This window comes from Cygnus atratus, chromosome 1 (assembly GCF_013377495.2).
Source record: "Cygnus atratus isolate AKBS03 ecotype Queensland, Australia chromosome 1, CAtr_DNAZoo_HiC_assembly, whole genome shotgun sequence".
NCBI lineage: Eukaryota > Metazoa > Chordata > Aves > Anseriformes > Anatidae > Cygnus > Cygnus atratus.
In genome coordinates, this window is record NC_066362.1 from 178,215,126 (window position 1) to 178,228,283 (window position 13,158).

The window sequence follows — 13,158 nt, forward strand, 5'->3', positions numbered from 1 at the left end:
TGAGATGTATGTATTCTCATGGACATATACATAAACACACACACGTACACAGATAAGCAACATTCAGAATTTTCAGTCCAAAAAAAGTGAATCAAAAAGTTCTAACATTTCAAGTTAAGGTCAGGTCAATATTTTCACTGAACAGCTTGCAACATAAGCCATAATGCCGAATAGAAACTAATTACTACTCCAGAATCCTTCCTTGCCAGATTTCAGAGATGCTCAGAGTTCGTGAGGATCCAGCATTGCAAGTGACATCACGGGACAACGACAATTAATACCTCCTTAAATTCATGGTACCACCAACCGACTTCCTCAGAGAAATAAATAATCTCTTCACATGATACACCAGCACACTATTGGATGTGTGTATACACAACAGTCTCATAAAGCTACCAAGCTGAAAATAATCTCTCAGGAAATCGACAGAAGCTAATTTTTTGACGAAACTTATCCCAATTCAGTTGCGATACATGCCAAACAGTTCATGTATAATTTAAATCCTGCCTGGGAAGTTTTTGTTTCATCTTCTTTGAAAAGAGAGATTTCTAAACTGCGGTCACAAGAGCAGTCCAAACAACCACACATGAGTTATTGGGCTTTATCACGCTCTTGATTAGCTGTAAGAGCACTAAATATTTAGAAACACAAGCTTAGCATGGTTAAGTTTTGAACTGATTTCTTGCATGTAAGTTATGACCGCCAGCAATCATCTCTCTTTCATCCATACACAATTGTGACAGAGTTGGGTGAAGGGCAGGTCAGGGGAAGCTTAAAAGCGTAAAAGTTCTCTCTCATCTTGACAGGGATTTCATCCCTCTCCAGTGCATAGGGAGTTCAAAGTCGCTGGAAGAACATTAAAAGGTATTTCTATACCACGCATTTGTTTACAGCTATGTAATGGAAAAAGCCATTCCTAAACCAAGCACAAAACTCATCACAGGTACCAAGCACCAAGCTCCACAACGTAGCAGCATATGGAACGACAAGGGTGCTGACTAGGTACATCAGCACTGAAGATTAATGCTTGGTACCAATAACGAGCACTGCTACTGACCAACGACAATCGATTACAGATTTAAAAAATAAAATAAATCAATGCTTGCAAAAAAAATGGCCTAAGCTACATGTAGTTTGAACCTTCAGATCTTCCAGGAATGAAGCAAGTGTAAGGCTCAGGATACAGAAATAAGCATATACTAACAGCACTCTCAGAGCTACATTACAATATACATTTTTACTAAAGAGCTATTATTTAAGGCACAAAGACACTAAGACTGTTGTTGAACGCCTATCTGCATTTTCAGCTGCTTTAAGTTCTGTCCCTAATACTTAGCGCAGCACTTTCACACTGTTGCTTAAGCAACTGACGCAGAAGTCCAAATCTGCATTACACATGAAGAAAACATGAGTTGCTGCTGGATATCCATGCTAATTTAAACACCAACAACAGAAAGAAGGCTGGACAACTCGCACACAAGCTCCAACAGTTTGCCTGGCCAAGTGGTTTAGCACATTTAAACAGCACGTTAGAAAACTCCCTACAAACAACTTCCAGTTCATATCAGATTTCTAGTTCCTTACTAGAAATAGCATCTACATCTTTTTAACAGGTCCATTTCTAACTTTCAGTTAAACCTAAACCTACAGGAGATCTTCCTGAGTCTGTTTTTGCAAATTATAAGTGTAATTCTCCAATATAGATGAGAATGTAACGAATATAGAACAGATAACCAAGACATCCCTCATTTTATTAAAATATGATGCAGTTTTCTGAGAATTTCCCTCAGAAAAAACAATCATACCCACATCTCTTGTGCTTCGTGGATTACAGGCAGCTTCTCAGAAAGTGTTAAATTCCTAATCCCCGGTGATAATAAAAACCTCAAAGTGCTCTACTTCCTACTCTATTCTTCTACTGCACTTTCAGAATTCCGCACCATTGCAGTATGTACAATACCTGTAACCCCCAGCAAGGAAGGTTAAAATAAAGAGCAGTTTGTTTAGGTAACAGTTCTACGTTGGACAAAGAAAAATTGCTTTGACTCTTCTGGACTATTGCTGGCCCTGCACTGCAAGGAAAAAAATACAAACTGGGGTGAGAACTTCAAGCTTGAATGCCTGCAATACTTAGCTATACATCCTGACTGTCAAAGGTACTCAATATATGAAGTCTCATCAATACCATGCACCTCATAACAGTATAATAAACGCTTACTTAAAAAAAGAAAAAACATTTTAAAATCCCACAGAAGCACACACCAGGCTAAGTTAATTACTAACTCAACAATAAAAGGTTAAATTACCGATAGCATTAAAACAGCTTAGATGAAGTTAAAACCACTAAGTTAAAGACTGTGGAGTAGGAAAAAAATCATGAGTCATATCTGAAATACAAAAATCGAAAGTGTTTGCTCAGAGAAAAATGGTAAGTAAGCCTAAAGAGTCACAGCACACTACCTAATCAAGTGTTTGTGAATTAGGATGCAAGTATAAATATTTTCATAAAATGGAAGGGGTTCAGCTATTAAAGCACAATGCTGTATTTCAGCTGTGATGAGTCATTCTTAATCTCTGCAGCACCAAAGTGAGAAACCCTCATTTAGTAGGTACCAACAAGTCATTTAGCCCACAAGGTAGCTAACAATGATAAAACAGCCAGAATATCACGGCGAGAGTCACACATTTGCATGTATAAGATCACTAGGGTTGACAGGCAATCTCTGCCCGTCAAACACTAGGAACTACTCGATCTCTCGGTGAAGTCTGGCTTCAATAGAAGATGGAGACTTTTGCACAGGACTGCACCACAAAGCAAATCCTGCTTCAAACGCTGCTAATTCACACCAGGTGTTTGGAAGCTTGCACAACATGGGCTGATAAGGGTTTCTACCCCACAACTGACTACAGCGTAAATAGTATCTTTGTTAGTTAATTCCCCAGTACAGACCAAGAGTTAAATTTTTGTAAGACAGTAAAGCCATAAGGACAAGATGCCCCGGTTTGATGCCATATATTAATTACACTGTGTTTCCATCATTCAATTCGTAACTCTGTACATGTTTCAGAATAGGCTAAAATAAACCGAGGGATATCTCCAGTCACTCAAGAGGTCTTTCCGTCTTACCTTTAGGTTACGGTTTCTTGTACAATCACACTGAGAATAAACTAGTTCCTTATTTACAGTGATTGTTACCATGAAATAATTTACTTAATAATCTTGCCCATAATCTATGCTCTGTAAAGCATGCTTTTGCTTAATATCATTGCCTTTGGTGGCCCAAGTGCAGTAAATGACAGGTATAGGCCCATTTTTTAAGCAACTATCAATATTTGTTCAAGTAAATACATATTACACACACAGCACATTTCATTCTCATAAATTAATCAAGAAGAGAAGAGAACGAGGGCATAAAAATCAATGAGGACAAAGACACAGCATTCTTTTCGATTCTTATGGTTTACCTACACTGAACTGCAGACCCAGATCACAAACTATTCCAAAAAGTCATACCAAGAACACACCTGCTATTACTATACTGATATTTGGGCGTCCATAATTTCTTCTTCTAGTACTGTATACAAGCAGCACTATTTACAGCTGATCTACTTCCTAAGCCTTTTCAGATCTAATACCATATATTCATTATTATCCTTTGCAAAGTGAAGAGCATTATTAAAGCTCTCTTCATAGCATAGGTGTGCTATCCACATGTCTTTTACTTGTGTTTAAACAAGGTACATTTTAATGGCTCCCTCCCACCCACAGAACTCTGCTTACCAGGAAGCATTACAGGCATTGCTCTGTTGTGGCATTGCCTAGGCCACGGTGACTTGTGGAGGCCGAACCACTTCACTACCAATGCAGACTGACTGGCAGATTCCAATTTCCAATTTAACCTGTAGTTTAAGGAATGCAAATCCTGAGAAAGCAAAGAGTGCTTTTCAGCAATGAACACTTAACCTTTTGTTTGTCCGTTTTCACACATGCAGATATTTAGCCTGCTTACACACTGACGATTCCAAAGAGCAGCCAAAACTATAGTGCTAATGAACATTTTCTGGAAATCCCATTAAAACCCATCTGCTCTTCCTGTCTTTAATGAACACAATACCATGCATGCAGAAAACGCATCCACAAAAGACACCGGGAAGAGGTCCATCCAAACAGATATCACCACTTTTTGCCTGCATTGAGTTCACCCTTACTGCAACTACACAGTGCTGGCAAAGCAGCTGCTGTCATTACAGAGGGAGAAATGTGCTAACTATCCCAAGCTGTGGTTTGGGATAACCACAGCCCCAGTGTCACAAAACCCGACTGACGAGTTACAGTGAACCAAGGCTGCTGCAGACACGGGACAGCAGCACTCTTGTGCCTACAGCTGGCCAGCAGACACACAAGGTGCAGACCCTGAATTCCTCCTCCTTCACTTAGAGCAGAGAACTAACCAAGTCAATTCTGCCAGCGGTAGGCATTTTCTTGCCTCAGATGAAAAAAAAAAAAAAAAAGCTGAACTTGTCAGCACCACACAGCAGTAACTGCATTTTCTTCACCAAAGCACTCTTCACTCGCGCAATCTGTCATTAACAAGGAGGGTAACTATTTTTTTTTTCCAAGTTCCATAAATAGCCAAACTGAAAATACGAACAGACTTTTTAAAAAGTCAATATTCAGGAATTCAAGTTGTGTCATTTTCAAATGACACAACTCTAAAGCAAGCTTAACCTCTGAATAATGGAAGACGGTGACATTGCCACTAGGCTGCACCTAAAAAAAATAACGACCATAAATCCATGCTGAGCCACCACAAATGCTTTGTTGTGAAGCATCTTCTAAAGGTTATCTTCCTCCTTTTGCTCAAATTTACAGAAGCAAACTTCAAAGCAAATGAAGAAGTCCATATAAACTCTGAACAGCATGCAAAAAAGCAGTTATTGCATTAAAAATAACATTTAATTGAAACTTCCAGTTGTGCTTCAGTATGTTCGTTCATGCTGCCTACTAACAGCTTCAGCAAGAACCCAACTGCATCTGTAAAAACCTGACCAACCTTCCTACTTGTGCATATGAAACCTCATCCAGTTTCCAGTGTACTCTCGCTTTACAAGCCACTACTAGTTACTACTAGTAGAGATTCTACTACTAGAGATTCTTAAAATTCTGTTCACAGGTCTTTCAATTCTCATGCTCAGCTTTAAAATTCCAGTTGCTCCACGGATTTAGCAGGCCAGAACACATGGTATACAGAAAACATTTCCTCCAAAAATTTCTTTTGCTGTCTCTTCTGCTGTAAGGATGTCTTTTACTAAAAAAATTCTCTCAAAGAGAATTACAGGAGAGATTGTCAGATAATAAAGAATACTTCAAATACCTATGCCAATTTTATGTGTTTATCATCTCTTCCTCCTTCCTCTTTTGCTTCACTGCTAGATGAAATGCACAAACAGGTGAAAACAACTTGCATCAGGTGAAAGAATGAAAGCAACTCTACAGGAAATGTCAAGGACAGGGAGACAGTTATTAGTTCTCACATCTTTCATTCATAAAATCTGCTTTTGAGTAATGGTACTCAAATTCAGTTTTTTAAATTAATTTACAATAGCCCTTAGAAATGGTATAAATATGTTGATTTTTAGTTTTTGTTTAAGTTACCTCTGATTTGGAATATTTATATCTATCTGTACAAATTCTTACTGCAAGTGCCTATAACATAACAAAGCATTGTCTATAAAGATGTAAAATTGATATATTTTGCAACACTAAGTATAAATACTCAAAAGAACTTGCTGCGATATAAGTATGTTTTCATACTTAAAGGTTTCAGAAGCATCGAAATAAAAAAATCCCCTTCTACAGTTCTAGAGATTAAATACTGAGCTGAAAAGACCAATGTCTAAAATGGATACAATTCAGTAACAGAACTGAATAAATTGAGGTAACCACTGCAAATTTAAGGGTGTAACTCTATAAGAATCATATATTAAAACGAGTTCATACTACGGTTCAAACTAATAAAAACAAGGTATAACATCCAAAAAACTGGCTGGCATTTTTGTAGATTGAAACATCAGAAGAGAAGTCTACCAATATGTAAACATCTATGGCATACCTGACAGGCTGAAGAGATATTAGTCGGAAGAATTTATTATTATAAATACAGAACCTGACTGTATTATTTGTATCCTCCTTATTAAAGTTTGTAAATTAATTTTCCATAGGACGTCCTGCCAAGCAGATCATTTTTAATATCTCTTCGAGTCATAACGGTGATTAAAAAACCTGATCCATACTGGGGAAATAAAGGTTGCTGTTTTCAAAGCAGATACGCCCCACGCTGCCTAGATTTAAAAGGCCATGCCCTGATAACAGGCATCAAAAGAACTGTAAACAGCATCCTAAAAATGAGAGCTGAAGACTTAAAGATACCGGTATGTCTTTAAGTGCAATTATATTCGGGTTTAACGAAAGCTGGGAGTTAATCTAAACAAGGTATTACATAGGTCAGATGTTTCTTCAAAGGCACACTAAATGGAATTTTACAGCTTCTTCACTGGCCCAATTATGTCAGTGCTTGCTTGCTTTCCTCCCCTACCTTTTCCCTTGCCAGGTTTAGAACCACTTGGGATGTATTGATATAATTTTAAATGAGATATATGGGTGCACGAGGGAGAAGGAGCAATCAGGATTTCACATGCACGCACTTACATGTATTTATTTATAGTATAGCTCCTCCTTTAATGTTTACGTACTCTTACAACATACTACAACCTTACCTCTTGTAAAACAGGGAATAATCTAACGAAGAGGCAAAAAAACCTCTCAAGAGTACTCTAGTTACAAACATTCAATGGCCAGGGAAGTAAATGAGGAGCCAGAGAGAGTAACAGCACGCCCTGCGCTACCTGTAGGGAGTGACAAGATCTGAGGTCCAGACCAAAAGAAATTCCACGGTCAAGACAATACGATGCCTTGCCCTGAGACTCCCTGGGAGCAGAAACAGAAGCAATCTCACCAAGTTTTCAGTTTTACAGGCAAATATACAGGGAGAAGCTCCACCATAAATTATCCAAGCAAACTGATCACCCCTGCTATGCAAAACACACAATTATTTTTGGTCTCCATTTAATAGTCATATCCTGCTCTATGTAAAGCATCTAAATGATTTTCCAACTGCAGCTAAACAAAAGTATAGCCTACCTGGAGATGACAGATAGAACAAAGACACAACGTGCATGGGAGAAGAAAGGATATGATCTTTAGCTGGCCAAATAACAGAGGAAGAAGGCATTTCTGGCTATTGTTACCCTGAGGGATTTAAACATGCTGGGAAAAGCTACCAATCATGACAAACAGCTAACATATGCTCTTAAAATCAGGGTACAATCACGTGCTAGATGTGATTTTCCAAAACACTGAGTATCAATGAGCTTAAAATTCTCTTACTTAGCTAGGATCTCCTGAAAGCTTAGGGATTTTTTTTTGCCCCATTGGTTGGTTAAAAAAAAAAAAAAAAAAAAAACAGGATCAGTGTCCGAGTTTAGAAAGATCGAAGGAAGGAAGAGCAAATAAAAAGTTTGAGAAAATTGACTGCTAGTAGCACAACAGTGACACTGGGAGCTTTAACACCTCCATCTGTCTTCTACCACCTTCACGTATTTATTGACTAAAAAACATGATCAGAATCAAACAGTGTTGGAACTTGTCTTCCAGCACTCCTCGAAGACAAGCTGCTACTCATTATAGCTCTCTGGCATCTTAGAAAGATGTGATGAAAGCCACTAAGACAGTCAACACCTCATGATCAACATAATCAGAGACTGCTGATAGAGTTAGTATTTTCAATATTAAGAAGCCAGCCTCTCCCAGCAACCTTTTTTTTTTTTTTAAAATAGAGTTTGGCCACTGATATTTCTCTTATTTTCTGCCTCCCATCCCCACCTTGTAAATATTCGGTGTTTTATTTTGTCTTCCTCCCCAAGTCTCAGCTTTTTTTTTCTAGTGCTCTTTTCTGTCCTCCCCCCATTTTCAAGGTATGTTACTTATTTTAAAGTTATCTACTTCCCCCATTAGCGTAGTTTCTTCTTAGACACGAAGTTCCCTGGGAAACCACCACAGCCTTCCTGTCCATTTCTAAATGCGTATCACCAGAGGTCCTCAATAGCTAGGAATTTCCAGATATAATGAACATTAGACAATTGCACTGTAAAACTGCTGTGAAGATGGCTTTACCCTGCGCACCCAAGGGCCTTCTGCAACTGACACAGCTTCTTTGCACACATCATCAACGCAATGAGAATATTCACTAGCACACACCATTAAGATCAAGCAGTCTTCATTTCTTTGAAAAAGTGGAGGTGGGAGAACATGTGTAGCTTATTACTCCGACTGCACAAAATAGGTGCACCAGATTCAAAGGCTCGCTGCCCCTCCACAGGCCTGAGCGGCTCTCACAAAGGATTAATGCTTTGAAGCAAAACCACCAAGACCAAAAGTGCCCCAAGTTCAATTTGAAGAGCCACAACAGTGCTGCTGAATCTCCCTTTTCCCACCATACTGATTTGCCTAAAGCATCTCTTGGCTGTCAAAGAGAAGGCTTCTATATATACAGCACAGACTCACAACTGGTTCAACCTGAGCGAAGTCAATACTTGAAAAGAAAAGCTGAGGCAGGATGAAGTCTCGGCTTGTGGAGAAAAAGTCATCCACCGAAGAATAAATATTAATTATTTCAGTATAATAAATAATCTAAACTACAATCACCACTAGCGTACCCACATTCCACAGTATTCTTTTGTCTTCCTCTATACAATGGGAATATACACACTGTCACAGATTGTTAAACACAATTTACCCACGCAGTAGTTTCGGAGCATAATCAATACAACCCACCCCCTCAAGAGAAAAACAAGCGTTTTAATGTAATACCTACACGCGCTGGGACCTGAGAAACGGTATTTCTAATTAGACAAAGACACGGCGCCGCTTCACCTCACAGAACAGCTGGGAAAAGAGCTGCAAGTCAGCGCGTATCAAACTATCGGACGTATCTTTTAAATGAAGTTCCAGGCAGCCTTACCTCTCATCCTCACCATCTACGAGGGGCGTCGTCAGCGGCAGCACCTTCAGCGGGAAGAGGGAAGCAGAGGATGGCACGCTGCTGCTAGTGCCGTCGGAGACGGCTGGCGCTCCGACGCCGCTCTCGCCACTGGCAGCTTGAGGTAAACCAACGAGGGAAGGTTCTGTGGGGCGTCTGCCATCTTCGATTTGGCTTCCGACTGACTGAGCTAGTGATTGTGCGGGGAACTGGGCAGAGCTTAGCGGTATCTGCTGCGGCACACTCTGTGCCACCGGCATACCTATACTTGTTGATATCAACGGAGGCTGACTAACGCTCGGAGCCAAATTCCCGTTCTGCACAGCCGAAGCCTGCGCTATGTTCTGTGGCTGTCCCAAACCTATAGAGGCAGAAGGTATGCCAGGAGGCACAGCTGAACCAGCTTGACTCGGTGCAGGAACAGTACTAGCAGAAGGTATAGGGCTAACTGCAGGCAGCTGCTGGCCGGTCATTCCTTGGACCACCGACTCCACCGCTTGCGCCTGCGGCTGCACAGGTAACAAAGCGTTTTGTTGAGCAATGACCATTTGCTGGGGAAGGCCCGAAGCGCCGGCCTGTAACCCCTGCTGCATTATTCCTGTCTGCACAGGCTGCACCACTTGTGAAGATGGAGGAGCAGCTGTCGACGGCATGACCGGAGGTGGGATTTGGTTTGCAGCAGGCGGTGGTTGCACCACAGCGGCTACGCTTCCTTGCTGCCCGACGCTCAGCATTTGGCCGCCGGTACCTACGCCTGGTAGGGCTGCTGGAGCGTGCGCGACAGGCTGAGCTGGGGCAGCAGCGGGGTGTGCTTGTACCGCAGGCTGCATGCTCTGGGCCTGGGCGACAGGAACCGGCGGCCCCGCTCCTACTGCGGCAGAACTGGGCTGCATAGCAGGCGCCGGGGGCTGGAGGATCTGCTGATGCTGGATGTACTCCGGCATGGCCCCTGTAACAGAGTTTTGGTTCACCGGCTTAACGTGACCTGCGGCCATCTGCGTAGGAACCGTTTGTTGCTGCTGCTGCTGTCCGTACTGCAACTGCTGCTGTTGTACAACCGGCAACGTCTGCACGGGCTGCGCCGGCTGAGGGTACGGCAGCTGCTGCTGAGCCATGCTCTGAATGGCAGGCTGCTGGTGGCCCAGAGACGGGGTTACACCTAGGATATTAACCGGGGCTGGCTGAACCCCAGGAACAGTGGTTAGACTGGCCTGTGCAGGAGGCTGGACCCCTGGCTTCTGCTGCGGATAGTTTACCTCTTGAGAATGCAGCTGGACTTGTGCAAGCTGTGATTGAGAAACACTCTGTGGTATACTAGATGCTGGAATTGCCGGAGGAGCAGCGCTGCTAAAATCCATCTGCTGTGGACCCACACCTTGAAACGCTTGCTGCTGTACCACAGTAGGTGCTCCCATTTCTCCACTTCCCACACTTTCTGTATAGTGACTCAGTGTGCTTACATTGCTGCTAACAGAACTCCCACTGGTGCTCTCCCTTTCAGAAGTCACTTCAAGCGGGTTTTGTTTTATCGTCTCTACTGCTTTGTTTACTGCTACTCCTTCTGAAACTGCAGCAGTGCTTTCTTTATCATAGAATTCAGTGCATGTCCATCTACCTTTTTTGAAAGGTTCGGAACTAGAATCTAATTTTACAACTCTAAACCTTGATGTGCCAGATGCAGGCTGCTGCTGGCTTGATCCCACTGCCACTCCTGCAGTTGGATTAGTAACGTTGTTAATGACACTAGAGGAAGCACTCGTACCATTGCCAACACCACTCAAGATATTCACATTAACATTGCTGCTAGTTCCAGGCAAAGCATTTACATTACCAGTACTTGTGATGTTGCTTAAATTTATAGTACCAAGCATGCTGCTTGCCACACTAGAGCTACCACCGCCCATATTATTTAAGGTACTAGTTCCAGAAGCAGGACTTACACCTAAATTGCCAGGAGTGCTCGTAGTGCGGATATTAGACGCGACAGATGCGGGGGAACCAGTGGATGATGCAGCAGAACCCGGTGCAGTTGATATAACATTGTCAGAGCTTCCAGTTGTTGATAGTTTTCTAAACGATGGACTGGGTGGTGGTCCTCCAGAAATCGGGGTACTGCCCACCCCAGGATGCGATGGATGATGGTGTCCGTGGTGGTGGTGGTGAAGATGATGGTGGTGGTGAACATGATGGGGGTGAACACTTCCATTGATCACAACGCCCTGCTGTGGATGATGAGGCAGAGAAGGGTGCTGCTGAGGAAGGTGAGGCTGGTTTGGAGAAACAGCCCCAGGAGTCTCTGCCTCTTGGAAGTTATTTAAAGTCTCTTCAGAGGAGCTCCTCTCAGGTTCTCCTAAGTCAGTGGCCCTGGATAAAGAAACATCCAAGATTTCTGAAGAGGACAGGTCTTCAGTGTGGGACTCATCCAGGTCATCGTAGCTTTCGGTATCTTCGGCTATGCTGTTATTAGAGCTCATGCTAGCCGATATTTGAGCAGGGGTCACGCTGGTAATCTGGAAGCCACTTTTCTTTTTCATTTGAGCTCCAGTCTGCGCGAGAGGCTGTGGCTGGAGCTGAGACTGCGAGAGGAGGTTCAGGCTTTGTGGAGGAGGGGGTGTCGGCTGTGGACCCGCCGACGAAGATGCTGCAGGAGATGGAGGCGGCGGCTGGACCAGCAAGGGCGGCTGATAATCCTCGGCAGAGAGGGCAGCGCTCCCGACGCCGGTACCTGGTGCAGTGGGAGCAGTAACGCAGCTGCTGCCGCTGCTACTGCTGCTGCCCCTTCTAGGAAACATCGCCGGGTGCGCCATCTTCCTAGCACTAATGTCTGCGGCTGAGTCAGGCTGGTGCATTGTATCGGGCGGATTTTAAGAGTGCAGTCCCCCGGTATGGAGAGAGACAGACACACAGACACACACACACACAGTTAGCTCGGCAGCAGGGCACGGACACCGCGCACAACCCCCCCCACACCCCATACCCCCCCCCCCCAAGCTCCCGCAGCGCAGGGGCTGAGCCGCCTCGGCACCGCCGCTCGCCTCCCCCTCTCCTCCTCCTCCTCCACAGGGAGGGGGCGAGCACCGGCCCTCCGCCGCCCCTGAATGTGACACTTCCACCCCTCCGCCGCCCGCTTTCCCCCTCATACCCCCCCCCCACACACACACACCCCCTTTTCCTCAGCCACCCCCAAACTCCCCTGGCCCCTCCAGCCGCGCCTCCCCCGGGGCAGGAGGCAATGCCCGCCTCAGCCCGGCCGGCGGCGGGGCCGAGCCCCTTCCCTTCCCCTCATGGAAGCCGGCAACCGGCAGAACCGCCCTCCGCCGGCAGGCCCGGCGCCCCTCGCCATCGGGGGAGGAGGAGGAGGAGGAGGAGGAAGGCGCGGATACGTACGGGACTGGCGCACGGCAGGGAGGCAGCGGCAGGCTGAGCCGGGCAGGGACATCCCCGTCAGTGGCAGCCATGGAGCTGAATCATTTTGGGGAGCCGAGAGACGGAAGGAGGAGGGAAGAAAAGCGGCAGCCCGGCGAGGGAGTCCATGAAAAGGAGGGAGGGAGGCCGGGGGAGCCAGGCAGGCAGGCAGCCGCTCTCTCCTCCCTCCGTGTCTGGCTGTCTCTGGAGGAGGCTCCGCTCCACACGCTCTTCCTTCCCCCTCCGCCTCCTCCCCCTTTATAACAGGCGGCACCCGCTCTTCCTCCGCAGAGCCGCGTCCTCCTCCCGCTGCGTTCTGCCTTCCTTTTCCCTTCTTCCCTTCCTCCTTTCCCTTCCCTCCCGGCTCTCCCCCGGCCCCTCGCGGAGCCCGGCGGGGAGGAGGGCGCAGCGCGGGGCCGCAGGGGGGAGGGCAGAGCTGGCCCGAGGGGAGGGCAGCCCGCAGACAACGTAAGATGGCGGCGGCCGCCGCGCATGCGCGCCCAGCCCGGCAGACATAAAGCCCGGCTGGCCCGGGACGACGGAAATCGGCTCGGCTCGCCTGGCGGAAATTGCCGAGCGCCGCCGAGCCCTCGCCGGGGGGGGGCGGCGCGGCCTTCCCGAGCGGGGAGGGGGCTTCGGAGGGGACGCGAAATGG

General features: G+C 45.3%; 1 protein-coding gene across 5 annotated transcripts in view; it reads right to left on the bottom strand.

The window, feature by feature from the left end:
* TSC22D1 (TSC22 domain family member 1) overlaps positions 1-13,063 on the bottom strand; it is an 87,689-nt gene extending 74,626 nt beyond the window's left edge. For 3 of the 5 annotated variants that reach the window (XR_004779753.2, XR_004779752.2, XR_004779754.2), the window contains exons 1-2: positions 12,486-12,990; positions 9,081-11,938 (exon numbers count right to left, since the gene is read on the bottom strand). Coding sequence is in view for 2 of the 5 variants with exons in the window: in XM_035553287.1 (XP_035409180.1) it covers positions 9,081-11,905 (2,825 nt within the window). In the remaining 3 variants the exon portion in view is untranslated. Of the gene's footprint in view, positions 1-9,080; positions 11,939-12,485 lie in introns of all 5 variants that reach the window. The other 2 variants (XM_035553287.1, XM_050714353.1) reach the window with 2 other exon arrangements.
* Between the last annotated feature and the right edge of the window lie 95 nt (positions 13,064-13,158).